This window comes from Alosa pseudoharengus, unplaced genomic scaffold (assembly GCF_046254945.1).
Source record: "Alosa pseudoharengus isolate Yale_2024_CS ecotype anadromous, Long Island Sound unplaced genomic scaffold, YU_APseudo_1.1 YU_APseudo_1.1_scf_19, whole genome shotgun sequence".
NCBI lineage: Eukaryota > Metazoa > Chordata > Actinopteri > Clupeiformes > Clupeidae > Alosa > Alosa pseudoharengus.
The window spans coordinates 14,497,147-14,524,762 of record NW_027468657.1 but is presented as its reverse complement, the minus strand read 5'-3'; the positions used below and the strand labels follow the sequence as shown (position 1 = coordinate 14,524,762).

Here is a 27,616-nt window from a genome sequence, read left to right as displayed (position 1 = left end):
AAAACCGTGCTGAAACACCAATCATGGGATTGGTATTAATCAATTTCTTTATTATACAGAGCTCTCAACATACATCATTAAATGATCGTGCACTGGTAACAGTTAAATCACTTGGAAACAGGGGACTGCTTCCTCATTTGCTATCGTCAGAAGAAAACTCCAGTGATGACAGAGTTGCCCTGAAAAAGAGAGAAAGTCCATTTTAGAACAGTTACTGTTGAAATTTGAAACGTTCACAATGTATGGTTTAATATCAGTTTTCACTGTCAACCGTTGACCACATCCACCACAACAAATTGACTAAACGGTGCACCACCAGCTTCAGTAGGACACCTTGGCAAGAGAGAAGTTGCTTACTTGTGATCCTTGGTCAGCTCAAACTCCTGCTCGACCCGCTCTATGAGCGATGGGGTGACGGGGAGGCAGTAGCTGGCCGCCAGCTGCACCAGCTCCACAGCTTGGTCAGCGTCCTGAACCTCCTTTATACTCGACAGGAAGTCCTCCATCAGGGCATCGCTGGACATGCAGAGAGGGGAGAGTTCATGATTGCATGTTCAGTATGTGTCTGATATCACCTCATGAACTCTCCTCTCTCGTCATATCAGACACGTACTGAACATGCAGAGAGGGGAGAGTTCATGAGGTCATCTCAGACACGTACAAGGAAATAACTCATCTTTGCCATGTGTATTCTACCCTAAACCTACAGTTGGGTAAACAGACTTAATTTTTTTCACACTTTAGGGAATTAATATATTCAGTCTTCACAGATAATTTTTTTCACACTTTAGGGAATTAATATATTCTGTCTTCCCAGATATATCTACTCCGTAGAGCAGTCATTTGTAACACAGTCCCTTTACCTCAGGGCATAACATGTGATGTATTGTGCAGGGTTCCCACGGCTCATGGAATTTCTGGAATATCATGGAATTTTGGAAAGTCTATTCCAGAGATGGAAAGTCTGGGAATTTTATCATTTTGGAGGCAAAGTTATGGAATATCAGGGAATTTTGTTGTAGCAGTTTAAAATTTACTTGCCAAAATAGATTAATACAAATATATTTCCACTCAGAATTGGTGTATATCTGGTTATTAGCGTTACTGGTTGCTTGAGTTGTGGTTAGTCCGATTTTGTTTATATAATGGCCATTTATTCATCTTTCACTCTAAAAAGGTAAAATATTTTTGAAGGCTATGCAACTCTTCTGAAATCTTTGGTCAGTACCGGTATATTGTACCCTTCATTATATAGTAGGTCATGGAAATTCAGTTTTTTTTCAGGGAAGTCAAGGAATTTTACATTTCACTGTTTTTTATTCAGTGTAATGACCGCAATGTACTCACGTTGGGACTCTGTTACTGGCCTTGAAGAGCTTCAACATCTCCCTGGTGTCAAACAAACAAACAAACAAAGCAAGACTGAGCGTCTCCATTAGGAGAAGGCCATGGTCAGGAGAACTACTAAACTAACAGTCCTGAGGGACTAGAAGAGCTTGTAGCAATTAGCTCGATATTTCTCATGTATTACTAGACTTAATATGATTTGACTTTAAAATTGGATTTTTATACTAATGTCATGTTTATTGTTAAAATAATTATTGATAAAATAATAATTGATAAAAATATCTCCTAAGTAAACACAAACACAAGGAAACGTATGCTTATTAACAATAAGATGTATAATATATATATATATATATATATTATATTGACCACAACTTACCATGCTTGTTGCCTTTCCTGGGCTGCTAACAGTACAGATGTGATGCTGCCCAGAGAATTGGCTGTCCACTCCAGAACTGATTTGCCAAAGTCATTAGGAATGTAGCGCCTCTTCACATCCAGGGCACACTGTGCAAAGGACTGCTGAACCTTAAGGAGTGCAGGGGAAAGAGAACTCCAGTTGGCTACCAGCACAAGACTTCAGTTAGTCGCAAATTACAACCTTGACGTCTTCTTTGAACTATGGTTTTTCATTATCTTGTTGTCAGGGCCAATTTTCTGTGCCTGAAGTTTTACAAAAGTTCAAAGTTGTTACATACATACAAAATATCAAACTTAAAACAGCCCTGCACACGCCTGTATTGAAATTCAGGCACAGTACATACCACTGTAATGCCACTACTTCCTGTGACCTCTTTACCTCAGGACTCTGCTTCTCCCTGGCCATCAGAGACAGCATCTCCTCCACTAAATCCACCTTGTTATCATGACCCAGCTGTTTGATATCTGTGTTGGATGAGAATAGAGAGAGATGTTTTCATCTGCAAGAAAGCCCTCTCGGAGCACGGAACACCACACCAAGTTATTAGTATTCTGAACGGTAACATTCAAAGCAGGTGTTTGAAGTGTTGCCAATCAATACCTTTCCATATCTGTGGGATGAGATCAAGTCTGCCGTCTGTGTCAAGCGCTTGAAGTAGATCTCGCATTCCTTGAGAGTTTGGATAATACAGCTGAATTCGATACAAAAGAAGAGTTTTCCGTCAGGTGATAAATTTGCTGTGTGTTTGTGATTTTATTACAGTCATGTATTGTAGGCCTGATTTTATTCCACCCAAGCACTGCACTTACAGACGGGATCAGCTCCTTGTACCACTTCAGGACCACATCTATTTGCTCCATCATGCACAGCAGGTTGAAAAATCTGCCACTATACAAAGAAAATGAGAAAACTTAAACGCCCTTACTATTCATCAGATAACTTCATCAATTGAAATCTCCCTCAGGAACACTACACAGTAAAAGCATAATAATTACAGCTTACTGACAGTGATTAATGTAATTGATGACAGTTGATTGATGAAATGCACTCACTAGTACACACTCTGTTGGTAGGAATCTCCCATCAGTCTCCAGTTGTCTCCCACCTGCAGTAGGCTGTGGACCCTGTAGGCCTGCTCCAAGTCCTTATGGTCCAGACACTGAGGAGAGAGAGATGTGCTTCAGTAACTTGGCCCCACTCACACTGGACTGTAAGATGTACTAACAACATGCTGTGAAAGTTGTGCACTGCTTCAATAATCAACACTTACAACTCTCATGGCGTTCAGGAAGAACATCACTGTGAATTGAAGAGAGTTTTTTTTTTTTTACTTGGGTTGGTGGATGACTTTACATTATATTTAGATTTATACTCACATTTTTATAGCTTGTATTTTGGAAAGGGCATAAAAAAGGGTTGTATAATATCGCCACAACATTACAGAAGTGTTCTAAATATGGAGTTGAAATCATACCATCATCTGGGTCCTGGGGCTCAAAGCTTTTTCCAGAAATTTCATTCAGCACATCCTGTAGGATCTCCGTATGACCTTGAGAAGAGGCAGCTGAGAGGGAAAGCAAATGTCATCAGACGTCTAAAGCCATTTTTCTAAGCCAATACCTTGACCTAGCTATATATTTTCAGGAAGACTTCCAATAACATTGCCTTACATGCTTAGATAAAAGCTTAAAAGTTTTATTTGTGTTTTTTTGTATTATTTGTATTATGTTGACCAGACATGTCTGTACATACACACACCTGCTTTAAAGAAAATGCCTAGGATGTGGTCATATGAAGCCAAACTTGGTGCTGGAGATGCAGAAGAAAAAATGGTTAGACAAAACAAATAAAATCGAACACACACACACAAATAAAGTATTTTGTTTACTGAAGTTGTGTCAATTTGGTTCAATACCGGTACTTCTTTTAAAAAGACACAAAAAAAGCACCTCTAATGTCATTATTAAACAAATAACAGAGCACAGTAGGCATGAACTGACTGATGCCGAGGGCCTTCATCTCTCCGATGATGAGGAGGGACTGTGATCTGGCCATGGAGCCGCATCGTCTCAGGGCCTTCAGCACGGCGTTGAACGTCAGCAGGTTCGGCCGCACCTTCTGTTCCGCCATCTGCTTCAGCAGCTCCTACACGCACACACAAACACACATATGCATGCGAGCGCGTGCACGCACACACACACACACACACACACACACACACACACACACACACACACACACACACACACACACACACACACACACACACACACACACACACACACACACACACACACACACACACACACACACACACACACACACACACAATATTGCTTTACAGATTATGTCTGTGCCAAGCATCATGCTGGCATACAACTGCAAAATAAGCCACTTTCATGCTACTTAATCTTTTCACTTGAGTAGGATGGAATAAAATTGGGGCACCCGTGGCCTACTGGTTAGGGCGTCAGGCTTGTAACCGAAGGGTTGCCGGTTCGATCCCCGACCAGTAGGAAAAATGTGGGCGGGGAAAGTGGTTGAGCACTGCTCTCCCATGCCCACATCCACGGCTGAAGTGCCCTTGAGCAAGGCACCTAACCCCTCACTGCTCCCCGAGCGCCGCTGTAGCAGGCAGCTCACTGCTCCGGGTTAGTGTGTACTTCACTTCACTTCACTGTGTGTTCACTGTGTGCTGTGTGTGTTTCACTAATTCACGGATTGGGATAAATGCAGAGACCACATTTGCCTCACGGATCAAAAGAGTATATATACTTATACTATACTATATTTAAAAGCACTGGAGGACGTACCAAAATCAGCTCCCATTTCTCAGCGTACTTCTCCCTTAGCTCAGGGGCAGCTGAAATCAGGGCGTTGAAGGTGTTCACATCAGCTGCAAGAGACGATCACACACAGGAAATCAGCATAACTGTTTTGGTCAGCAACAACTGACCAAAAGCCTCATGATTTAAACAAAAGCTAAAAGCTAAAACCATCACTCACTCACCTGTCAACCGATTATTCTGCAAGTCTGTGTAGACATTGAATGCCTTGCTGTAGGCCCCATGCTGCAAATTCAGAAGGCACACTTAGCAATAAGCAGCTTGACTGAAATTACTGGAGTGAGAATACTGATAGGGCTGCTGTTAAATATACCTTAACCATTCCTTGAACCAGTGCCCCATATGATCTACTGTCCCGCTCTGGCATGAGGTTAAATATCCTTTCAGCATTGTTATTCTCTCTGCGCATAAGATACAAAGCAAGTTTCACTACATGAGGAGAAGGTTTTTAAGGTTTCAAGAAACGATATGAATCTTGTTACAATTCATCATTTTCAGCAGCAGGGCCATTAAATGCAGGTGTGATGGAACTAACCTCCAAATGACCTTTATGAAGTCTGATGCTCTGCGTAATCTCCCTTTCCTCTTCCTGGGGTCATCTTGGACCTCCTCCTGAAACAAAACATGGAGATATCAAATCTGAGATTTTGCTCTTCATGGTAAACATATATGTATGTATGTATGTGCGTGTGTGTGTGTGTGTGTGTGTGTGTGTGTGTGTGTGTGTGTGTGTGTGTGTGTGTGTGTGCATTACGTGTGAATAATTACATTCGGCTACCAAAAATACACCCTATCCATTTAACTGTGAGTACATATAGTATAAAAGTGGTCCATCACCTACCACTTCCTCTGTTTTTTGTTCAGGATCACTGTCATCTGTCTTTGGGTCCTGGTCACCATAGAGACAGATCAGGTCCAACAGGTCATTGGTGAGATCCAGTGGCAATGTAGTGCCTGGGCGGAGATTACACAGCACCGACCCAATCAGCTTAGTTCCAAAATGTTATTTTGTGATTGTGCTTTTTTTATTTTCAATCAATAAACAACAGATATCATACAGATAGAGCATACAGATGGGAATAAAAAATAAAATAAAGTGAAAGACAGACACACTGTCTTTGCAGTCATACACCCAAGAAAAACTATGTAATAAAATGAGCCTATCCAAAATTGCTTCAAGTTTGTATCTACCACTGCTGTAAAATAGCTTTTTTTGCAGCTGTGGCCCATCAACACTTTTTGTCACATAAAGAAAATTGGTACTTTGAATCATCCTTCTATAATAGTAAACAAGGGTCCAAATATATACCTGTAAGATCATGTAACATACCAAGCAATCACATACTTCCAGAATAGTTGAATCATTGGACAGTCTCAAAACATATGTAGAAATGTACCGTCAGTTCCAAAATGTTGTAGTGATACAGCTAACACAAGCTAGAGTATATTTTCAATACACACTGTTTGAGTTTAGATATTTATTCCTACAATATATTTTCTAAGATAAAATGCCTGTCGGACTAGCGCTCACTTGTTTGAAGTTCCCAATCCAATAAAAACTCTCTTTACTAACATCTAGGTAACTATATTAACCCAAGCTGTATGTTGTGAGAGAGCTGTGAAAGAAGTGATCAGTGATGCTATAAAGAATCCATCTAAAACCATGCATGCTTATGTGTGCTTTGCTTCCCTTACCAGACTGCACTAGCTGATCGTACATGTCCACAGCAGCCTTGACCTTCCTCAGTAGGATGCGCTCCACCAGTGCAGCCTCAGATACTTCCTCAATCTGGAGCTGGAAGGTCTCTGGCATCAGACACTGCCAACCAGACAGCACAATGGTCATGTTAAAATCGATGTAAGAACAACCGTTTAGAAACAACTGGAGTTATGGCTACAAATCACTCTAGAAATTGCCTGGGCTCTATAGCAGTAAAGGCTTTGTCCAAGACCCCCATGATCACTCACTGGAATATGCGGTTCCGCAAAGTCCTTCTGGAAAAACTTGGGGTTTGAGTTGATAAAGTATTTGGCGGCACCTTTACCAGACTCTTGCGAGAGAGAGTATAGTTTCTGTAGAGAAAAGCACAAACATGCTATGAAAAACTAGAACCAAAAGAAGAAGGCAAAACATGTTTCCCCACAAACAACTCCACCCAGACTTTGCCTTGATTTAGATCAAAGGACTAGGAACCAGAGATTAAGGGTCCAAATGCATACTACATAATATAATTGCTCACAAATTCTCCAGAAGTTCTTGGGGTGAGGTATGGGTCATCCTGGAACATGTAATGTGCTGCTGTAGGGTCCTGGGGAAAACAAATCATATGTTTTATTTTACTTCTAACAACAAGCACAACAAACAAACAAAATGGTAAAAGGCAACGCCTCATAACTACATACCCTTTTTACTGTAGATGCAAGTGCCTGCAACACAGCTTCTTTACTCCTATTGTAAACAAAAACAAAAACAAAAAAACAGGCAGTTTAACTTGAGTCTTTCAACATGTTTTCAACATTCAGTATGCCAAAACATATTTTGAATCACACAACCAAGCCAACTTCCTTGCAAGTGTTATTGCATGACAAACCCATTTCTGATTTTGACATTATCATATTATATTATCTTCCACTGATCGGTTTTTTTACAACTTGTACCATACATACCATGTTTTCTTTCTAGGAATGACAATTTCGTCTGAAGATCCTGTAGGAGTAGAAACGATGTCAACAAGGGAATACACAGGCTAGTTTATTCTATTGAAAGGCTACTTCTAGGCTACTTCCACACGTACCCTCTGATGCAACTGCAATTTTCTGGAGTGCAGATGCCGTCCATGCAATATTTCTAAGGAAGAAAATAGTGTATAACACTGACGCGTGCTAAAGATATTACAATGTCAGTCAAGTTACTTTGACAATTAAACTATGACCCTGTGTAGATGCTGACCTCCAATTCATATTATGTAGCTAGGGTGTCAGATGGCGTTATAAAACAAATGCATCATGGTAAGCCATCAACCGAAAGATGAAATGGCTGCTTAGGTATAAGTTACTTACCTTCGAAGACATGTTTGCTCCAAATTATTCAGAAACCTTAAACTGTTATTAAGAATATGACGCCCTGCGTGCATACCGGGGGACGCCATTTTGACATATGCGAAATGCATTGTTGGTAAGGATGATACTACTTTAGTTGTATTGAAGGGTGGACATGACTTTGTGCTTGCTTGAAAGTCATTAACATCTTTAAATTATGTGTTGATTTATTCATTATGTTTATTTAACTTTTAGTATTTACACAACGTTTTATTTGTTGGTCCTAAACCACATTAGAAGACGTTCTTTCTCAATTTAGTGGTCACCCTTTCTTTTGGTTTAGTCCCTTAGTCTCCCACGTGTGTCACTTCTCCTGCCTCACGCATGGAAGCGGATGAAAACATGAATTTATTTTAAGTTTATTTATCTCCTACCGTTCCCCCATAAACATGCTTTTTGCAAAGGAAATACCATGGAGGCGGCTCGAGGGCATGTCGTTTGGCTTGTACTCTTCAGATGAAATAAGGTAAATATTTTCAAAGTTGCACTGGTTAACGTTACACTTCTAATTTCCAGATATGGCTAGCAAGCATAACGTTAACGTTAGCTATTATTGCCTACTGTATGTTAATGCTTGGGGTTTTTATTATACAGTCTATGGTTGAGCTAAGATAACCAGTTTGGTCTTTTACTTGTAGCTCTTACTATTTATGTAATACAGTTAGAGTGAGTTACCGAATATTATACAGAAAGATAGTTGTAGGCACTCAACCTAACATGTTGCAATTTTATTGTCCGCGTCATAAACGTAGGATGAAGTTTCATAGGATTGAAGTTAAGTTAGGCAGTCATAGAACAAGATCCTCAGATGATCAGCATCCCGAAACTCAAGAGACTGTGAAAGCTGTGAATGTATCAAACTGTCATGTTTTTTTTTTTTGCAGAAAATTGAGTGTAAAAACCATCACGAATCCCCAGATTCTGGACAACGTTGGCAACCCTGCGTGTAATGGCCTGTATGATCTATCACTTGGGCCCTCTGATAACAAAGAAGTGTGCTCAACCTGTATGCAGGACTATAATAACTGCCCTGGCCACTTTGGACACGTTGAATTGCCTTTGCCTGTCTTCAACCCTTTATTTTTTGATGTAAGTGCGTTGGCATCATACAGATGTACTATCTGTTACACAGCTTAGACTTGCAGAATATGATATGTATTTTGTTTTTGTTCTCAGAAACTCTACCTGCTCATCCGAGGATCCTGTTTAGTTTGCCACACCCTCAGCTGCACTAGGGCTACCATTCATCTCTTGCTTTGCCAGTTGAAGCTGCTGGATGTTGGTGCACTGAAAGAAGTCTATGAGCTAGAGAATGTTCTCAATCAGGTGAGGGTCAGCAATTTGAGACTCTGACTTATAAGTTGATGAAAAGACACATACACTAGGCTTCACACTGTCTGTCAAGTTAGCAGTAAAGCGATAATAAACTTGCTAGTCACACAAACGTTCCAACACTGTTAACACTGCTTGGGTTAAACCTTTTGATCTGGTGCTTGTCTTTTGTAAGTTTTTGGAAACCAATCGTCAAGCTACTGGTACCGAGATTCAAGAGGTCTTAGAGGAATACTGCGCACCGATTCTACAAGCAGAAAGAGGTCAAACGGCGCATCACACTCCAGTGAGTCCCATTATTTGACATTTCCTGTGACAGTAGTACTGCATGCTGTAAGGACAGTGGATGTGGAAATTCTCTTGTGTGCTTGATGGAACATTTTGTAATTGTGTATGGTACACAAGGTGGTGAACTCGGGATACAGGATGATACTTTCTTTTCTACTGTATGGTGGCCCATTAGGGATTAAGGGAAAGGGTTTTCTTCAAAATGGTTTGATATTGAGTTCGCCCTTGTGTTTGTTCGTTTCTAGATTAAGCATGTGTGTGAAAAGAAAGGCAGCCTCATCACAAATTTCTGGAGAGCTCACATGACTCCAAGGCGATGCCCAAACTGCAAGTAAGAAGAACTGATATTGTGATGAAGTGTTATTTATTACTGTAAGCTATGTTATTGTCAGATTGTCGTGATTGATTTATTTTTCTGATTCAATCTCACCAGGGCAGCCAGAGCAATAGTGCGGAGAGAGCACAACAGCAAACTCATCATCACAAGTGCCCCGTCCAAGAAGACCGATGCAGAAGGTGAGCATATCAGACCTTGTTATGTCGGACATGGATCAATTCACTTTTCTTTTATTCAGTTTAGAGTCTCACTTTCACGTCCTTACCAGTTCCTGACGTGCTTTCTCACCCCTTGAAAGACCTGTCCATGGAGTGTTTGCTCTACGGAGTTCTAGAGTTTTGACCTGTCCATGGAGTGTTTGCTCTATGGAGTTCTAGAGTTTTGACCTGTCCATGGAGTGTTGACTCTGCAGAGTTCGTATAGAGTTTTGACCTGTCCATGGAGTGTTGACTCTGCGGAGTTCTAGAGTTTTGACCTGTCCATGGAGTGTTGAGTCTGCGGAGTTCGTAGATAGAGTTTTGCTTGACTGATGGATGGTGTTTTTGTTGTTTTCTTGCAGAGGAAGCTCAGATTTCCAAGCGGGGATACCTGACGCCCAGTTTGGCTAAGGAGCATATCCTAAATCTTTGGGAAAAGGAAGGTAAGGCAATTTCTTCCATAATGCAGATACTTTGTGTGTAGACATTGTGCACACCCATTTTTACCCACAGGATTTAGCTTAAGTTATCATTAATCAATCTGATGCACTGCACTTTTACTACAATCTTGCGCTGATTTATTTGTGTATAGCTGATCACAGTGTGACAGAAAAATAAACAGACATAAGAGATAATGTTTTTTGTGGTAATTAGACTATTTTTAAAGAGCTGAGGGTAAATGATGCAAACTAGGCACAACGGTCATACATACTTCTAGATATACATAGACATACATAGACTTCTTTCTCCATCACAGGGTTCTTCCTGAAGCACCTGTTCTCTGGACTGGATTCTGAAGGCATACAAAACGTCTTCAAACCAGATCTGTTCTTCCTTGACATTCTACTGGTTCCACCGAGCAGGTCTGAAATTTACCTCCAGATTAGATTTGTATAATGCATAATGCATATTTATCTTTACATTTAAAACAATTAATTACAATACAAATGTTATCAAAGACAGTATACCTCATAAATGCACACCATCCACTTGAGTCTCTAGTGTTGGCTGTTGGCATCAGACTCATTTTATTATTGACTCACATGGTTTTTTTGTGTACTGTAGGTACCGGCCTATCAACCGCCTGGGAGACCAGATGTTCACCAATGGTCAGACCGTAAACATGCAGGCTGTGATGAAGGACAACGTCCTGATTCAAAAGCTACTGGCTCTCATGGCCACAGAGAAGGCAAAGGCGATCGAAGACACTGAGATGGAGATGGAGAAGGTGAGGAGACACTTACAGCACAAACCGTGTACCACACATCCTCATTCTTGTAAACATGTACAGTACACATACAAATTTGAGACATATTTCGTAAAAGAGCCAACTTGAAATGCAGTTCAGTCCAGTTTATTTATGTCAGAAGGCAGCTCAGAGTTGTCTGGCAGTGTTGCAAAAATGAACACATGAAAGTTTAATTACTCTGTTGTTAAGAATTGAAGGTTACCACTGTATTCAACTTCACATGGTTACATGGATGGTAATTACATGGTTACATGAAGTTGGTGTCATTAGTGGTAGTTTGTGACCACAGCTCTGATCCAGTCTAGTTCCTCTCGCTTAAGGAGACAATGGAGGCCAGACAGATAGACCAGACGTTTCTGTCTGGCATGCCTGGTCAGACCCCCACAGACAAGCTGTACAACATCTGGGTCCGGCTGCAGAGCCACGTCAACATCGTGTTTGACAGCGACATGGACAAGCTGATGTCTGAGAAGTTTCCTGGCGTTCGGCAGGTTGGTGTGTTTGTTACTAACGTCTTCTTGTCTGCTACTAAAGTTATTGTATCCGCTTTTAAAATGACTGCACAAGGTTCTTAAATTAAACTAGAGCATTCTCAGTTTACATTTGATTGATGTCATCTCATTGAAATTGAAAGGTCAACGGATAACAACAGATGATAAGTTGAAAGGTCAACATCCAGGTTTTTGAGTGTTTGGTGACATGCTGTGTTTCTGGCCTAGCTTCTGGAGAAGAAGGACGGTCTGTTCAGGAAGCACATGATGGGGAAGCGCGTGGACTTTGCGGCTCGTTCGGTCATCTGTCCAGACATGTACATCAGCACCAGTGAGATCGGCATCCCAATGGTAGCAGAGCACAGCTTTGATCTTATTTATATTGTATATGGTTTCATGATAGATAATGTGTATTGGTCGTAAAGTAAAGCAAGACATGTTTCTTTTTGATATGAAATGCATGTCAATGCAATACTTCTCTACTGTTGCCCTTAAAAAACTGGTGCATCTGGCATTTTTGCCGGTTTTACCACCCATCGTTTTTCTCTTGTTTGCATGTCAGTAATAGAAAACTGATTGCTTGTAGTTTGCTCCCATATCGATGAGCTCTTTTCCATCGTGAGATGCCCACTCTCTCCATGTGTGTGCGCCAGGTGTTTGCCACCAAGCTGACGTACCCGCAGCCGGTGACGCCATGGAACGTAAAGGAGCTTCGGCAGGCGGTGCTCAACGGGCCCAACGTGCACCCGGGCGCCGCCATGGTGATCAACGAGGACGGCTCCCGCACCATCCTGAGCAGCACCAGCCTCACCCAGCGCGAGGCCATCGCCAAGCAGCTGCTCACGCCCAGCACCGGAACACAGCGGATCCCCATGAAGATCGTGAGTAGTGTCTCACACCACAGTTCGGTCCGGTCAAACAGCGTATTCATGTCTGGTTGGAGAGTCCCAGGTTGTTCCCACTTGGACTGTTTGCCCCTAGTAATCACTCCGACGTGAATGTTCCATTCATCCAAAATGATAGCTCAACGATTACATAACATTACCTTATTTTTGTAATTAATGAAGTTAAATAATGTTATTAGTATGTAATTATGATTAGCAGTACTTGATGCTACTGAAAAAGAAGCATTTGTCGTGGTGCTTCAAACCCTTCATGTCTGGTTCTCTTAATGTTTTGATATGAAGAACCAAAGTTTTATAGTAATGTCTACAAAGCTACCTTTTCCCTTTAGCCTGTCACATGCCACCTTCTTCCATATCCAACCACTCAGTAGCCATGATCATCTCCCAAACCTCTCTCCTGTCACTTGCCCTCCCTCAGGTGAACCGGCACATAAAGAACGGCGATGTCCTGCTCTTGAACCGGCAGCCCACTCTCCACAGGCCGTCCATCCAGGCCCACACGGCACGCATCCTGCCCGGCGAGAAGGTCCTGCGGCTTCACTACGCCAACTGCAAGGCCTACAACGCAGACTTTGATGGCGATGAGATGAACGCCCACTTCCCTCAGAGCGAGCTGAGCAGGGCAGAGGCCTACACGCTTGTTAGCACTGACCAGCAGTACCTCGTCCCCAAGGTCAGGAACACTCTCGACACATCCATCCATCCATCCATCCACCCATCCATCCATCCATCCATCCATCCATCCATCCATCCATCCATTCACACCTTTGTTTACTGTGAGGTAGGATTCAGAGCATGTAGTCTGTCCTCATCATGCTGTATACCATATGCGGAACATGTGGAACAGCGGTAACGTCCCCGACTGACAGTCAGTTGACCCAATTTTGATTCCCGCTATTGTGAGTCAGTGACACTTTGGATCAAAGCATCTGATAAATATCAACTTTAGATTAATATGTCTTTGACCGTTCTTAAGGATTCACTATATAATGTGGATATAAAGTTTTCTTCACTGTTAATGTCAGTGTCTACCACATTCTTAGCGTTTGCCCTCTCTCTCTCTCTGCTGTAGGACGGAAAGCCTCTGGCTGGCCTTATCCAGGACCACATGGTGTCCGGCACCAGCATGACCATCCGTGGCTGCTTCTTTACCAGGGAGCAGTACACAGCGCTGGTCTACAGGGGCCTCACAGACAAAGTGGGCCGAGTGAAACTGCTCCACCCCGCCATCCTCAAGCCCTGTCCCCTGTGGACTGGCAAGCAGGTAACTGGTGAAACCAAACCAAACCACGCAATAACAGGCAGACATAATACATATGGTACAGTTGTGATTTCCGGGTACATTAAAATCCAGATGTTGTTTGTCATTTCTATTGCTGCAAAAACTCCTTGTTCCTAGAAAACACCCATAATTGTATCATGTAATGTCCCTGGCCTAATGGATCAGGCAACCCAACCTATATTTTAGAGTTGGTTTTTCGGTTCTAGGTTGTTCTTAGATTCTTAGGTTGTTTTACTTTCCAACAAGCTGGTCACTCATGATCCTATCATCTCCTGTTGTCCTGCAGGTTGTGTCCACCCTTCTCTTGAACGTCATCCCCGAGAACCACATTGCCCTGAATTTGACTGGCAGGGCCAAGATCCCCAGCAAGGCCTGGATCAAAGTGGCCCCCCGTGCTGTGCCTGGATACCAGCCTGATAGCATGTGTGACTCTCGGGTAACTGTGCAGCAGACCTCCAACATTAAACTGAATTAGTCTACTCCCGGGTAACTGTGCAGCAGACCTCCAACATTAAACTGAATTAGTCTACTCCCGGGTAACTGTGCAGCAGCCCTCCAACATTAAACTCAATTAGTCTTCAATGGTACCTTTGCCTCAATACAATGGCTGATACTGTTACACTGAGGTCAAATTTCCCATTACATTAGTACTGCGGCCATTAAAAACGTAGTCATTTCCCCTCAGAGCATCTGTTTTACCCTTAGTACCTTTAGTAACCCTTAACCCTGCTATAAAAACAATGTTTCAATAATTCCTTACAGCAGCACTTGAAAACAGATTATAGTCAGGTCATATCAAGGTGTTTAGTACTGTACATATATATTCACATTGAGGACATGTCAGGACTTGTCCACTTGCTGTTGTTCAGGTGGTCATTCGCCAGGGGGAGCTGTTGCTTGGGGTTCTGGACAAGGCTCACTACGGCAGCTCGGCCTACGGCCTGGTGCACTGCTGCTACGAGCTGTATGGCGGACAGACCAGTGGGAAACTGCTGACCTGTCTGGCGCGCCTCTTCACCGCCTACTTACAGCTGTACCGCGGCTTCACCATGGGTGAGGAGCATGGGGTGGTCAGATGAGGCTGATATGAGATATCAGCTTCTCTATTGAGTTTTAACAACATGGATATGGATTTTATTTCCCAGGATCCTTCCTAGCCACATACAGTCACTTTTAATTGAAATGTTTGTGTTCAAAGTAGGTAAATGTACCAAGTACATTGCTTGTACTCTGCACAATGACAATAAAATGTAATCTAATCTAATAGATATATGCCAATAGCAGTAATTGCTATCAAAGCAAAGATTTTGGGATTTCTAATGTTCTTACAAAAAGTCTACATTATCCGTTTATATGATGTTACCTTACAGGCATAATTCTACACAATGTTGGTTTCAAACGGTAGAGAAGTTTAATATCACTGCTTATCTTTGTTCGTTAGGAGTGGAGGATATTCTAGTAAAGCCTGCCGCCAACACAGAGAGGACAAAGATCATCGAAGAGTCTATTACATGTGGAGCCAAGGTAAAGTGTCCGCCGTCTTCCTCAAAACATCTCAAGGGGCTCATACAACCAAAAACAGACAGGAGAATACATTTGAATTTTATTATTGTGTTTGACCATAAATTGTGTCCGCCACCCAGGCTCTGAAAGCGGCCTTCAACCTCCCTGCCAGTGCTGCGGAGGTGGAGGCACGGGACCACTGGCAGAATGCCCATCTCAACCCAGACCAGAGAGACTTCAACATGGTGGACCTCAAGTTCAAGGAAGAGGTCAACCAGGTCAACAACAACATTAATAAGGTGGGTGTGGAGGTTTTATACTGCTCACACTTCCTCTGCCTTTCCTAACAAGGAGTTACCCTTCTCTCTCTCTCTCTCTCTCTCCCTCTCCCTCTCCCTCTCCCTTTCCCTCTCCCTCTCTCTCTCTCTCTCTCTGTCTCTCTCTTTCTCTCAATTCAATTCAAGTGAGCTTTATTAGCATGGCAAATATTTTTGCATTGCCAAAGCAGAACATTTCGACATACATTTACATAGAGAATGCTTGGAATACAGTACATGGCAAATAGATACGCATCCAAGATTAACAAACAAACTGGTGTGTGTGCGTGCCTGTGTGCGTGTACGGTGTTTGTGTAATTATATGGATAGGTGCCATATAAAAGTAATAATTATTTAATTATTTAACCACTGTCCCTTGCCTTATGGCATTCGGTGACGTATTTGGCAGAAAGATTTGCTCTCTGTCCCTGCTGTCCGAGTAAGACTGCCATTATTTCTTGTTCTTCTAGATTTCTGAACCCTGGGATTAGGCTTGTAAGCCTGTCAAAGTATGACTTACGTATAGTAATTTGTATATTTCTCACAGTGAAGAAGAAAGTGCACATCAGTCTCAACCTCACCTGTTACGCAGTGACCACATATTCTTTGCTCTCTTGGCAACCAGGATTTTCTCAGTCTGCCCTTTTCTATGGCTAGACTGTGGTCACTGAGTCTGTATTTGGTCAGGATCTGTCGCTTTATATCTCTAACAGTAAAGAGATATTCCTCCAATTGGTATTCAGATTTTATTGACCGGTAACATTCTAATTTGCTTTGTTTTTTTGTCTCTTTTTGCCAATGTTCTAAATATTTTTATTTAGATTCTTGAATGATCTTATTGGTGTTCAGTTTGAAACAATCTCTCTTTCTTTCTTTCTCTCTCTCTCTCTCTCACTCTCTATCAGGCAGAAACTAATATGAGTGCGGTAGTTATTTTTATATTCGAAGAGTGTGGTTCCAAAACGCAAATATATACGTTTTTAAAAAACATTACAAAGTCAGGCTATTTAATTGTGTAGTTCAGGTAATATCAGTCAAATTGCTGTTGTGTTGTTTTGATTGAGTAAAGATAAATCAAAATAAAAAAATAAAATAAAAAAAATTCCACTGAAATTACTTGGAAAAACAAAATGTAAAAAAGGTATTTATGAAAATTCATTGAAATGGTGATATAGCGTTTATACAAACAAATTATAATCTGCATTGACTGAATGGATGCACTCTGAAATCATGTGTGAATGGATGTACACGCATTGTCATAGTCACAAGATGTCTTTTCCACTGTCACCTTTTTTCCAAACCAGCAACACACACATAAACACACCACCCTGATGACAAAGACGAAAGAATGTTGCTGGAGTGCTTGACTGTGTGTGCGTGTACGTGTGTGTGTGTGTGTGTGTGTGTGTGTGTATATGTGTGTGTGTGTGTGTGTTTCTGTGTTTCCCCTGGGGCAGGTGTGCATGCCTATGGGCCTCCATAGGTCCTTCCCTGAGAACAACCTGCAGCTGATGGTGCAGTCTGGAGCTAAGGGCTCCACTGTCAACACCATGCAGGTGTGTATGAGACATCGTTTCCCAACCTTGAGGTCAAGACCCCATGTGGGGTCGCCTGAAATTCAAATGGGGTCACCTGAGATAATGGGTGTTGACCAGTCCATTACATTAAAATATACATACATTAAATAAAACATATACCAATACATTACATTAAAATATACATACATTAAATAAAACATATACAAATACATTACATTAAAATATACATACATTAAATAAAAAATATGGAGAAAAAAAACCCATCATATCCAAGTAGCAACTAATCGGATCCTTCCTTACAATCTGGCTACATTAAAATAAACGTAGACATGAGATGTTTGATTGATGTAATCATGCTTCATCAATGTTCCAAACAAAGTAGCAAAACTTTATTTTAGTTTAAACTAAAATACCAATACAGCAAAGGCATTTTGTTGTTAAATTATTTGTATAATTATAACACACTGTAATGTTTGTTTTGCTTTTTCCACTTAAGAACAATTCTGCTAATGACTTTGTCCCCGTTGAGTTCAATCAAAACTAAAAGTGTTAACACGCACTAAGTCCTAACTATTCGCCCTTTGGGCTTTCCCCCTCTCAGATCTCCTGCCTGCTGGGTCAGATTGAGTTGGAGGGCAGACGTCCACCACTGATGCCCTCTGGGAAATCCCTGCCCTGTTTCCAGCCTTATGACAGCGCTCCTCGCTCAGGTGGCTTTGTTTCCGGAAGGTTCTTGACCGGGATTAAGCCACCGGTGAGTAGAGCTCTTCTGGCTCCCCTCATGATCGACACGTGCTGAGGATTTTCCCCAGCTCTCTGTTCACTGGCCTACTTGATGTTATGCCATTTTTAGAAATGTTGGGACAATGAAGCCTGTTGCCCACTGTATTTTGATTATCTGTTTACAGATTTAACATCATATGGTTTACAGTGAAACAGTATTTTCAGTTCTGAACCACAACTCTGCGTGGTGGTTTTGCGTTTAGTTTGTAACCTAATACCCAGGGGGTAAAAGGGGTTTTACAGACATGGAATGTTGTAAAAGGTTGTGACCCAGAAATGATATCTAGGACCTACAAGGATCACAACCTGGGTGCACAACCTGGTCAACTAACTACTGGAAACCTACATGGAAGGTTTAAACAATGCAAGCCCTAATGCTGCTTTTTAACCCATGAGAGTTTTGATTATAACAGAATATTCTGTTCCGCAACAATGTAAGGTTCTTAAAATCCATGTTGAATTCAGAGTTGTCGCAACTCTCTATCTATAAGGGGTCATTTACACGTATCTAGATATTTGTATAAACGCATATTTGTTTTGCGTTTGGGCTTTTTGTTTTTTAGCTCCCCCAAATGGATATTTAATTTTTTTATTTTAAGTGAAGATTTCTTAAAACGCTGATTCTATGGGTCCATGTAAACGAAAGAGTAAACGAAGTTGTACACCTGCAGGAGCAACCGACGCAATCATACCAGCATGGTCGAATTCTATTGTTGAAATCTGTACAATATCTCCATGATAGTTTAGGCTAGAAACAAACTGTGCACAACTTTTTGCAGTAGGGACACACATCGTTTGAACATATCCTGTGGGTTTCTAGTAGCTCGTTAGCCAGGTTGTGCATCCATGTTGTGATCCTTGAACATCCTAGATTTCATTTTTGCACATCAACCTTTTGCAACATACCATGTCTGATTTCCGAAAAGATAGGGATTTTGCCCCCTGGGTATAAGGCCAATGAACTGATCTTTGATTGATTGGTTTTCTGTCCATGTTTCAGGAGTTCTTCTTCCATTGCATGGCTGGCCGTGAAGGTCTTGTCGACACAGCTGTAAAGACCAGTCGATCAGGCTACCTGCAAAGGTGGGTTTGGATACACAACTGAATTTATATGGAATAACTCTAGGCTCAAAATAGCCCTGTGTTTTTTCTCACCCAACTAAACTCTCCACTAGCCTTGTGTGTAGGCGTATTTAACATGCTACCACACGCACCTCTGGCCTGGTTGTAGAAAGTGCCCCCAAACACCTCACTTACTGACACACCAGCTCCACCACTGCTAGTTGTGGTTTCCACCTTGTTGACTGAAAAATGTTGCTCCAACTCTGAAAGGCACGGTTAGAATCCTTGGATCAAGCCAAGGTCAACGTAGCATATTCCACTGTCCTCTCACGTTGGTGAAATGCACCTGAGCAAGCACACTTCGCAGTTCCTCGGAAATGCATTTTAGTTGTGGTTTCCACCTTGTTGACTGGAAAATGTTTCTCACAGATGTGTGATCAAGCACCTGGAGGGTCTGGTGGTTCAGTACGACCTGACCGTGAGGGACAGTGACGGTAGCGTGGTGCAGTTCCTCTATGGGGAGGATGGCCTGGACATTCCCAAGACCCAGTTCCTCCTGCCACGCCAGTTCCCCTTCATCAAGGACAACTACGAGGTACGGCAGGCCAGGGAATACGGTGCTCTGTAATGCGATACAGTGGGAGTCATCTGAGTCAGGCTGCTGAAATTAAACCTCTTTGGTCTAATCCTGTAATGGTCTACTTTAAATCTGTGTTGAATGTGTTGTGTCTGTGTTTGTGAATGTGTCTGTGTTGAATACGTGGATATCATCAAATAATTTGTTTGAGTAAATGTAAACGTCCTTGCAGGTCATCAGGAAGTCCAAGTGCCTGGATGAAGTGCTGTCCAAGATGGACTCCAGCGTCTCAGCCAATCACCAGAAGGCCATCAGGAAGTGGAGGGCCAAGCGAGAGAGCGTATCCCCCCGAGAGGGAGCCTTCCTGCTCTTCTCGCAGAAGAAGCTGGCCAAGATGAAGGCCCAGGCTGCAAATGCTGCGATGACCAACGGCCGAGAGATGGCCACTCTGCAGGTACTGCGTGTTCACCCTTTAGCTAGCAGTGCTCAGGCTCTGCTACAGACAGTTTAGAGAGCTTTGATTGTGTTTCAATTGAGTAAGATGCTCACAATACCTCAGGGGTTTGGTACAGGCAGTTTAGATAGCTTTGATTGTGTTTCAATTGCGTAAGATGCTCACAATACCTCAGGGGTTTGGTACAGGCAGACATGTTATATACAACCCGGTACATGGCTTTGGGTTAAAGGAGAAATCGGTACGGAACACAACGACTCTCGAGTTGCTGCCTGCAGCCAACAGCGCTACACTCTGGGAGCACAAACATGGGGACTCATAAACATGCCCCCAGAGTGTAGCACTCATGAACATGCCCCCAGAGTGTGGCACCATAACATGGGGACTCATGAACATGCCTGCTAAATGCCTGCTAAATGACGAAGTATGTAGGGAAAGTGATGGATGTCTTCCAACTGTAAACTACACAAAGATATCTATACTGTAATTTATTTCCCATTTCCTAATTAAGTCCTAAGTTCCTAAGAGATATGAGTGATGAATGTAAATTTGTATCTTTATTTAGTATGTGTTTGCTTATTGACACTTACATATACTCCCATATACTTACATACTACGGTTGTTGTAAAATCTGTATATAGTGAACAACTCGTAACACAATGGTAATCAGACTGTCCTCTGATCTCATCAGCTGGTTGAGCGGTGGGCCGGTTTGGATGAGCCCAACCGGATGAAGTATCTGAAGAAGACGTCCCGTTGCCCCGACCCCTGCCTAGCTGTGCACCGACCCGACATCTCCTTCGGCTCCGTGTCCGAGACTTTCGAATCTATCGTGGAGTCCTACCTCAGCAAGTTAGAGAATAGTCCAAACCGCAACGATACCAAGGACCTGGATGCCGACAGGTGAGTATTTATTTGTTTTGAAATGCCGAAAGGAATCCAGACAAACACTCACACAAGCAAACAATAGGACCAGTCCAACCTGTCCACACTTTAGCTATGCAGAAAGGCTTTTCATGGTCAGTGCTTGTGCAGTGCAATTATGTATGTGCCTGTTTTAATTGTGAACTTCCTGTGCTCAAAAAAGCAAATGCAAGCAGACTTGTAGGTGTGCATGATATTGATGCAAAACAGTGATTGAAAAACACTGTGTGCGTGCGTGCGTGTGTGTGTGTGTGTGTGTGTGTGTGTGTGCGCGTGTGCGTGTGCGCGTGCGCGTGTGTGTGTGTGTGTGCGTGTGTGCGCGTGCGCGTGTGTGTGTGTGTGTGCGCGTGTGTGTGTGCGTATGTGTGCGTGTGTGTGTGCGTGTGCGTGTGTGTGCGCGTGTGCGTGTGTGTGTGTGTGTGTGTGCGCGTGTGCGTGTGTGTTCAGGCTGAGGGATCTGCTGCAGATGAAGTGGCAGAGGGCACTGTGTGACCCCGGGGAGGCTGTGGGGCTCCTGGCTGCCCAGAGCATTGGGGAGCCGTCCACCCAGATGACCCTGAACACCTTCCACTTCGCCGGCAGAGGAGAGATGAACGTCACCCTCGGTATCCCCAGGTGACCTGTCCTTCTCCTGCACTGCTTATCCAACACAGATCAGTTGGCAAAAGCCTGGTATACCTCAGCCATTTAGCTAATCTCAGCTAAGACCTGAAAGGTGCAAGGTTTTGGTAGCAACAATTGCTGAATGGCAGTAAAAATAAACAAATATTTACTGATAGTATGATTTCTGAAAACACTTCTAATGTGGGTGTTTTATTCCCTGTCAAACCTACTGTGACATTATGTAAATGGTTCAAGTGGCAGCTTACTTGACTTTTGGTGGTGTTTTCGGTCATCTTACAGGTTGCGTGAGATCCTGATGATCGCCAGCTCCAAAATCAAGACTCCCATGATGAGTATCCCTGTTCTGGACACCAAGAAAGCCCTGAAGAGGGTGAAGGTCCTCAAGAAAAAACTCAACAGAGTGTGCTTGGCTGAGGTACTGTATGGTTTAACTACTAAACCACTAGAGTGTGCTTGGCTGAGGTACTGTATGGTTTAACTACTGAACCACTTGCTTCACATTTGGCTCCTTTGACCTATATGCAAACATGTCCTTGAACAAGATACTGAACCTCAGACTTCACCAACTCTGAGAGTACAGAAATTAATATCTCAAAGCATATCATTTCTGTCATTTACCATTGTGAAATCTTGGTGGAACTGGTATTGTTGGTATTAATTAGGACTTTTAGCAGGTACCAGTTCACAGTTTAGCAGTTCTTAATGAGGACTTAAGCAGTGTAGCAGGTTAGCATAAGTAGCCTATTCAGACAGATTCCAGATAGCTATTATTAAGAATGCTATGTTTCCTCTTGACGCCTGGTCACAGGTCCTTTACAAGGTGGATGTGGTGGAGACACTGCGGTTTGATGGCAAAAAGGCCCAGCAGAAGAACAGAGTGTTCAACGTGGCTTTCCACTTCCTGCCACCAGAGCGCTACCAACAGGACAAGATGCTCACCCCGCAGCAGATCGATCCTGCGCTACATGGAGAACAGGTATTGCCACTTTTAGCATGGGGTGTGGACGACGGCACCATTTTTTGACATTCATTAATTTCCTCATTTTTCTGGAAGTTTCAATAGGTTCCCTGCTCACATCATTTTTGTAAACTAGTGCAGGGCCCGTTCAAACATGCCATTCTTGAAGAAAACCCGTAGCCCAATTACATGCCCACAGGTATGCCTGCTTTAAAAGTTGGATGATAGGGAAACATCATTCCAGCTAAGCATTCAATAATGAATACTGAATATTAGAATATATTAGCCTATAATTAATGTGGCCTCTAATAAATGTGTAATAAATTTAGGCATGGCTGCATGTGACATTTCTACAGATCAGAATGGCAAAAGCCTAACAAAGAGTTAAGGCTAAATGTGTATTAAGCTTACTGAATAACTTCCTAATACTGAAGACAAACCATTTAGTGGAATGATGCATAATTTTTCGAAATTTGCAACAATGTGACTCAAAAACATAAGCATAAGTGACGTCGCTCAGTCTGCCACTTGTTGTCTAGCTATGTGGCATTAGCCTATCGCTCGTTTTAATTTGGGACCTTGCAGTCGGAATTGTCGTTTGTTTAGTCAAAGTCTCAAGTCCAAAGTAGCCTGGGCTGTTCAAAGCCTCAGTTTATTGCACATACTTTTATACCCTTGTTTGTTGGCATGTTGTTGCAAAATCTGCGTACGATCATCAAAGTGAGACCTAGACATGGGGTGGAGCTCCCCTAAAACTGGTCCCCTTGGAAACAGTGCAGTGCAGCGATAAACGTCCTACGTAAATAAGCATTCAAAAATCTTCAAAATCGAGATTGCACACCTTTGTGCCACGCGCAAGCCACATACGAAATCTTAGGTCAGTCTGACAAACGGTCAGCGAGATATGCGTGCCACAGACATTAGGACAGACACACAGACACTTCTTACTTTATAGATAGATGTTTTTTTTTAAGACATTTTGTCTAGTGGGAGTACCCCCTGCTTGTCCAATTGAGTTTCCTACCATTCTTCAATTTCCAGGTTCTTCAGAATACTGCTGGAAGCTATCAAGAAGCTGAGTATCAAGCTGGCCTCCCTCACCGCTGTTGACTCGCGCAAAGCCACACGGAGGGATGAGGACCAGCATGGGGAGACGGCCGGTCCTGCTGCTCCTGCTGAGGTACTCTCATGCTTTCAACATGAAGGGAATCATCACTGAATCATCACTATGGTTGATCTTTGATGAATTGTAGACAACTAACCGATATGACATGAAACAAGATTAATAATCTGTAAGGATCTCCATGGCAACACGATTTAGTTTCTACCGGTACTTGAATTTTGGACTTTAACAAAACTTTTGTACAATTTTGTCAGTACTGTATGTGCCCAAGGTCTAGTTAATGAATAATGATGCGGCACAAATACCAAGTGTTTGATGGATTGATGAAGTGTTTTATGAATTTTGGTTCTGAAGCAAAGTTCTGCGTCTACATCTGCAGGACGATGGAGAGGCAAACGTAGAGCAAGAGATGAGGATCGTCGACGACGAAGCAGAAGAAGGAGATGCTGACGCCTCCGATGCCAAGAGGAGAGAGAAACAGGAGGAAGAGGTGCTGACCAGAGTCTTTCCTTCAAACGCCCTGTCCTTTTGCCATCGTAAACCTGTAGTATAACGCCACTTCTCTAGAATTGTCTCTCTGGTGGGATGTTCAGAGTCATGCTCTCAAATGTTGGACTTGAATAGGTCTTGCTTGTGTGTATTGTAGGGAGTTTTCCATTCCCCACCTCTTGAGTGTTTGTTTGTTCTAGACCAACACATTGGCTCCAAACCCCTGATTGCTTTTTCGGCGGCAGGTGTGGGGGGGCAGGCAGCATTTGCGTCACTCACACTTGGCTCGGGTCGCTTTGGATAAACGCGCTCGCTAAATCCCGCTCCCTCTCCTCCGACCTCAGGTGGATTACGACAGTGAAGAGGGCGGTGAGGAGGAGGAAGCAGAGGCAGAGCCTGCAGAGGAGGAGGCGGAGGGGTCGCCAGACGAGGAGTCCCGAGAGTCTCCGGCCCCAGACCACGCAGAGCTCCCTGGCGGGCCGGAGGAGACAGAGAGTCAGGACCAGATGAGGGTGAACGCTGTCCTGGCCATTGGCAACACCATAGAGAGCTACAAATACGACAGCGTGAATGGACTCTGGTGTGAGGTGGGTCCTGTCTGTTAACATTAGCTTGAGCTTACGACTCCTATGATTGTGTTGCACAATTAGGCTGGTCCACCCCAGTGTCCTCAGATGCTATACTATAGTATACTATTGATATGTTAGTACAATGTATTTTTTTCTGGAAGTCTGTGCCATTACAGGGTATATGCACTCTGGGGTAGGATCAGTATTGTGTTATGATCCCTCAGAAGTATGTAGTAAATAACTTCTTAAGATATTGTAGAGTTTTGTCTGAAACTAGGAAGCCTTACATGTAAGATGAAACTTGCCTTACAATAACACCATCAAAGTTATGCAGTATACAATATACACAGTTAGGCTTTCTTGTTTTCTAACTGGCTGCTATATAATATAAGTCAACCTGGGGTACATTTCCCATAAAGTTAGCTGCTAACTACATTAGCAACTTACATGGTTGGAACTATACTATTCTAACACAAGTGTTTCATTGTAAGTCATTCAACATTCAATATTCATCAAGTTTTCATGCAGCCAATAAACAGTTTTGAATCAGTTTATTGGGAATAAACCGAATATGTGTGTCTTGTAAACACCTTTTTCTGATTGAAATAAACCGAAAAAGGCCATATTAGGTTACCAATAAACCATTTGCACACCCTAGCATATGCCTGTTTTAAACGGAATATTGGATCATGAAAACACCTTAAACGGAATATGCTCCCAGAAGGAAGAGTGTTGCTCATGCTCAATTCGCACAGAATTAGGATAAAATGAACCAATTTTCTCTCACACACTTTCCTAATCATGACGAAACAACGCACACACTTTTGGAAAGACAAGGAGATACACTTATGCCTTGCACCTTCACTTGTTCAGTCAAAGATTTACGTCATGACATTGGGAGCCTATTTGTAGGCTGCATCGCTGACTTATTCAAAATAATGTTGATTGCTATGTAAACAGGAATTTGCTCAAAATGTGACATTCTACTTGCTTGTTAACAGGTTAAACGGAATATTGACATAAACGAAATTTGGGCAATAAACTGATTCAAAACCGTTTATTCCCGGCATGAAAACGTAGTGATTGTAATTTATATAGTGGCCTGTTCCTAAGTGGAATTTGTTCATTAAAAAAGGCAGCTTCATGTCATGCAGTTTCCATGAAGAGATACAGTATGTTTTTCTGTTTCCTACAGGCAACCATCATTCTCCCAGTCACTAATGTGCACTTTGACCTGACATCACTCATCGTGACTCAGGCTCAGAATGCCGTCATTGTGGAGACGAAAGGGATCACGCGCTGCCTTCTGAATGAGGTCACCAAAAAGGACGGTTCCAAAGAGACCGTCCTCAACACAGAGGGCATAAATATGCAAGAGATCTTTAAACATGGTGATGTGAGTGTCAATAATTCTGAAGGATTCAAGGGGTTTTATTCATCACATACAGTGATAGAATGTAAAACATGTGGTGAAATGATATATTTGCTCAACTCACTCTCAAGTACAGCACTGGCAAATGTGACACTAAATAACAACATTGCCATTTTTCCGTTACATATTCCATTCCATTTCCGTTACATATTCCATTCCATTTCCGTTACATATTCCATTCCATTTCCGTTACATATTCCATTCATTAAAAACAAATGGATTTGTTGGTATAGATTCTTTTCAGAGGATTGTAACAGGAAAGGAACATGGTGTCATCATTTTGTGTTTTATATTTGCCTCACATGTTCATTTTTAATTCTGTCAACATTGACAAATCATATCCCACATTTAATCACTTTGTGTGTGTGTGTGTGTGTGTGTGTGTGTGTGTGTGTGTGTTTTTTGTAGATTCTTGATTTGAATAGGCTGTACTCTAACGAAGTCCATGCCATGGCCAATACATATGGCATTGAGGTGGCCCTGCGCGTTATCGAAAAGGAAATCAAAGACGTGTTTGCCGTGTATGGTGTGTGCCCTTCTGCTCCTTTTTTTAAAAAAAAGAAAGAAAAGAACAGACCCTATATAATTATGTGGCAGTATTAAGGAGTATTTCTGCAAATGGCCAAACCTCTTCTTTTTTTTTGATCAGGTATTGAGGTGGACCCTAGACACTTGTCTCTGGTGGCTGACTACATGTGCTTTGAAGGTGTTTACAAACCTCTGAACCGATTTGGCATCAGATCAAACTCCTCTCCCCTACAACAGATGACCTTTGAAACAAGCTACAAGTTCCTCAAGGACGCCACTATGTTGGGTATGTGACTTTTGTTGGCTCCCACCATGTTTGTTATGTTGAAATTGAGCTCTTGTCTTATCTGGGCCAGCTAGACATTAAGCTTTATATTTAGCGTGTCATGATGACTGCATAAGAATATGCATGGGGGCCTTTGAGATTTGTCAGTGACTACTGAGTGATCATGATCTCTCTCTTCTTATCAGGCTCGCATGACCAGCTGCGATCTCCCTCCGCTTGCATCGTAGTTGGAAAAGTTGTCAAAGGAGGAACAGGGATTTTTGATTTGAAGCAACCACTGCAGTAGTGTTTCATGTCATGATCAATGAGCATGGCAAACAGTAGACCGTTTTGAAGAAGATGAAGCTGAAATCAGCACACCGATACTGATGCATAGAACAGAACAAATATGTCTGATTTGTACTATTTCTGTTTCAATTATGTTTATGACAATGTATTATGAAATATTTGTGAAATAAATATATTTTCAGCTGCCTGAACTCCTTTTTAGTGTGAGCTGCTTCATGACTACCCCTATGGAATATCAACTATGTAGTTAATTTTTGTTTAAAAAAAAAAAAAATCCTCTGTTAATATTCAATTCCATCAGTGTTTTTCTGTTTAACTTTAAATCAACTACATGATAGGATTCCATGTATTTTGTGTGGGGTTTGGG

At 42.3% G+C, this 27,616-nt stretch overlaps 2 protein-coding genes across 3 annotated transcripts; one reads left to right on the top strand and one right to left on the bottom strand.

The window, feature by feature from the left end:
- Window positions 1-29: 29 nt before the first annotated feature.
- Window positions 30-7,758, bottom strand: ptcd3 (pentatricopeptide repeat domain 3). Of its 2 annotated transcripts, XM_076291817.1 has the most exons (24): window positions 7,675-7,758; window positions 7,410-7,462; window positions 7,282-7,321; window positions 7,018-7,063; window positions 6,855-6,923; window positions 6,583-6,687; window positions 6,310-6,433; window positions 5,456-5,568; window positions 5,150-5,226; window positions 4,928-5,015; window positions 4,779-4,839; window positions 4,582-4,664; window positions 3,769-3,913; window positions 3,527-3,577; window positions 3,243-3,332; window positions 3,039-3,067; window positions 2,821-2,927; window positions 2,578-2,656; window positions 2,369-2,459; window positions 2,147-2,232; window positions 1,727-1,875; window positions 1,348-1,389; window positions 358-516; window positions 30-179 (listed from the first exon to the last, which is right to left on the bottom strand). In XM_076291817.1, the coding sequence occupies exons 1-24, from the start codon at window positions 7,746-7,748 to the stop codon at window positions 134-136; spliced, it is 2,007 nt and encodes a 668-aa protein (XP_076147932.1). In that variant the 5' UTR covers window positions 7,749-7,758; the 3' UTR covers window positions 30-133. The 2 variants fall into 2 exon arrangements, with proteins under 2 accessions (XP_076147932.1, XP_076147933.1); XM_076291818.1 differs by lacking the exons at window positions 30-179; window positions 358-516; window positions 1,348-1,389; window positions 1,727-1,875 and adding an exon at window positions 1,888-2,010 and having other exon boundaries at window positions 2,112-2,232.
- A 264-nt stretch (window positions 7,759-8,022) lies between these two features.
- Window positions 8,023-27,440, top strand: polr1a (RNA polymerase I subunit A). Its single transcript, XM_076291808.1, is given in 35 exon segments — window positions 8,023-8,179; window positions 8,598-8,802; window positions 8,890-9,039; window positions 9,221-9,331; window positions 9,579-9,664; window positions 9,767-9,849; window positions 10,230-10,310; window positions 10,625-10,730; window positions 10,933-11,095; window positions 11,437-11,607; window positions 11,836-11,958; window positions 12,261-12,488; window positions 12,931-13,185; window positions 13,585-13,776; window positions 14,081-14,230; window positions 14,664-14,847; window positions 15,236-15,318; window positions 15,438-15,596; window positions 17,072-17,170; window positions 17,754-17,906; window positions 18,936-19,018; window positions 19,427-19,592; window positions 19,807-20,028; window positions 20,720-20,931; window positions 21,400-21,567; window positions 21,856-21,991; window positions 22,385-22,525; window positions 22,527-22,552; window positions 23,576-23,714; window positions 24,037-24,147; window positions 24,491-24,733; window positions 25,911-26,111; window positions 26,556-26,673; window positions 26,797-26,961; window positions 27,147-27,440. Coding segments are annotated over 35 exon segments (5,091 nt in total). The 5' UTR covers window positions 8,023-8,102; the 3' UTR covers window positions 27,248-27,440.
- Window positions 27,441-27,616: the final 176 nt, after the last annotated feature.

Excerpts from the sequence above, each read along its gene's own strand:
- ptcd3 (XM_076291817.1), bottom strand. The coding sequence starts at position 7,748 with ATGCACGCAGGGCGTCATATTCTTAATAACAGTTTAAGGTTTCTGAAT. Across the intron at positions 2,928-3,038 it reads TCCTGAACGCCATGAGAGTT|TGTCTGGACCATAAGGACTT; the intron begins GTAAGTGTTGAT and ends CTCTCTCCTCAG. Across the intron at positions 1,876-2,146 it reads GGGAGAAGCAGAGTCCTGAG|GTTCAGCAGTCCTTTGCACA; the intron begins GTAAAGAGGTCA and ends GCACTCCTTAAG.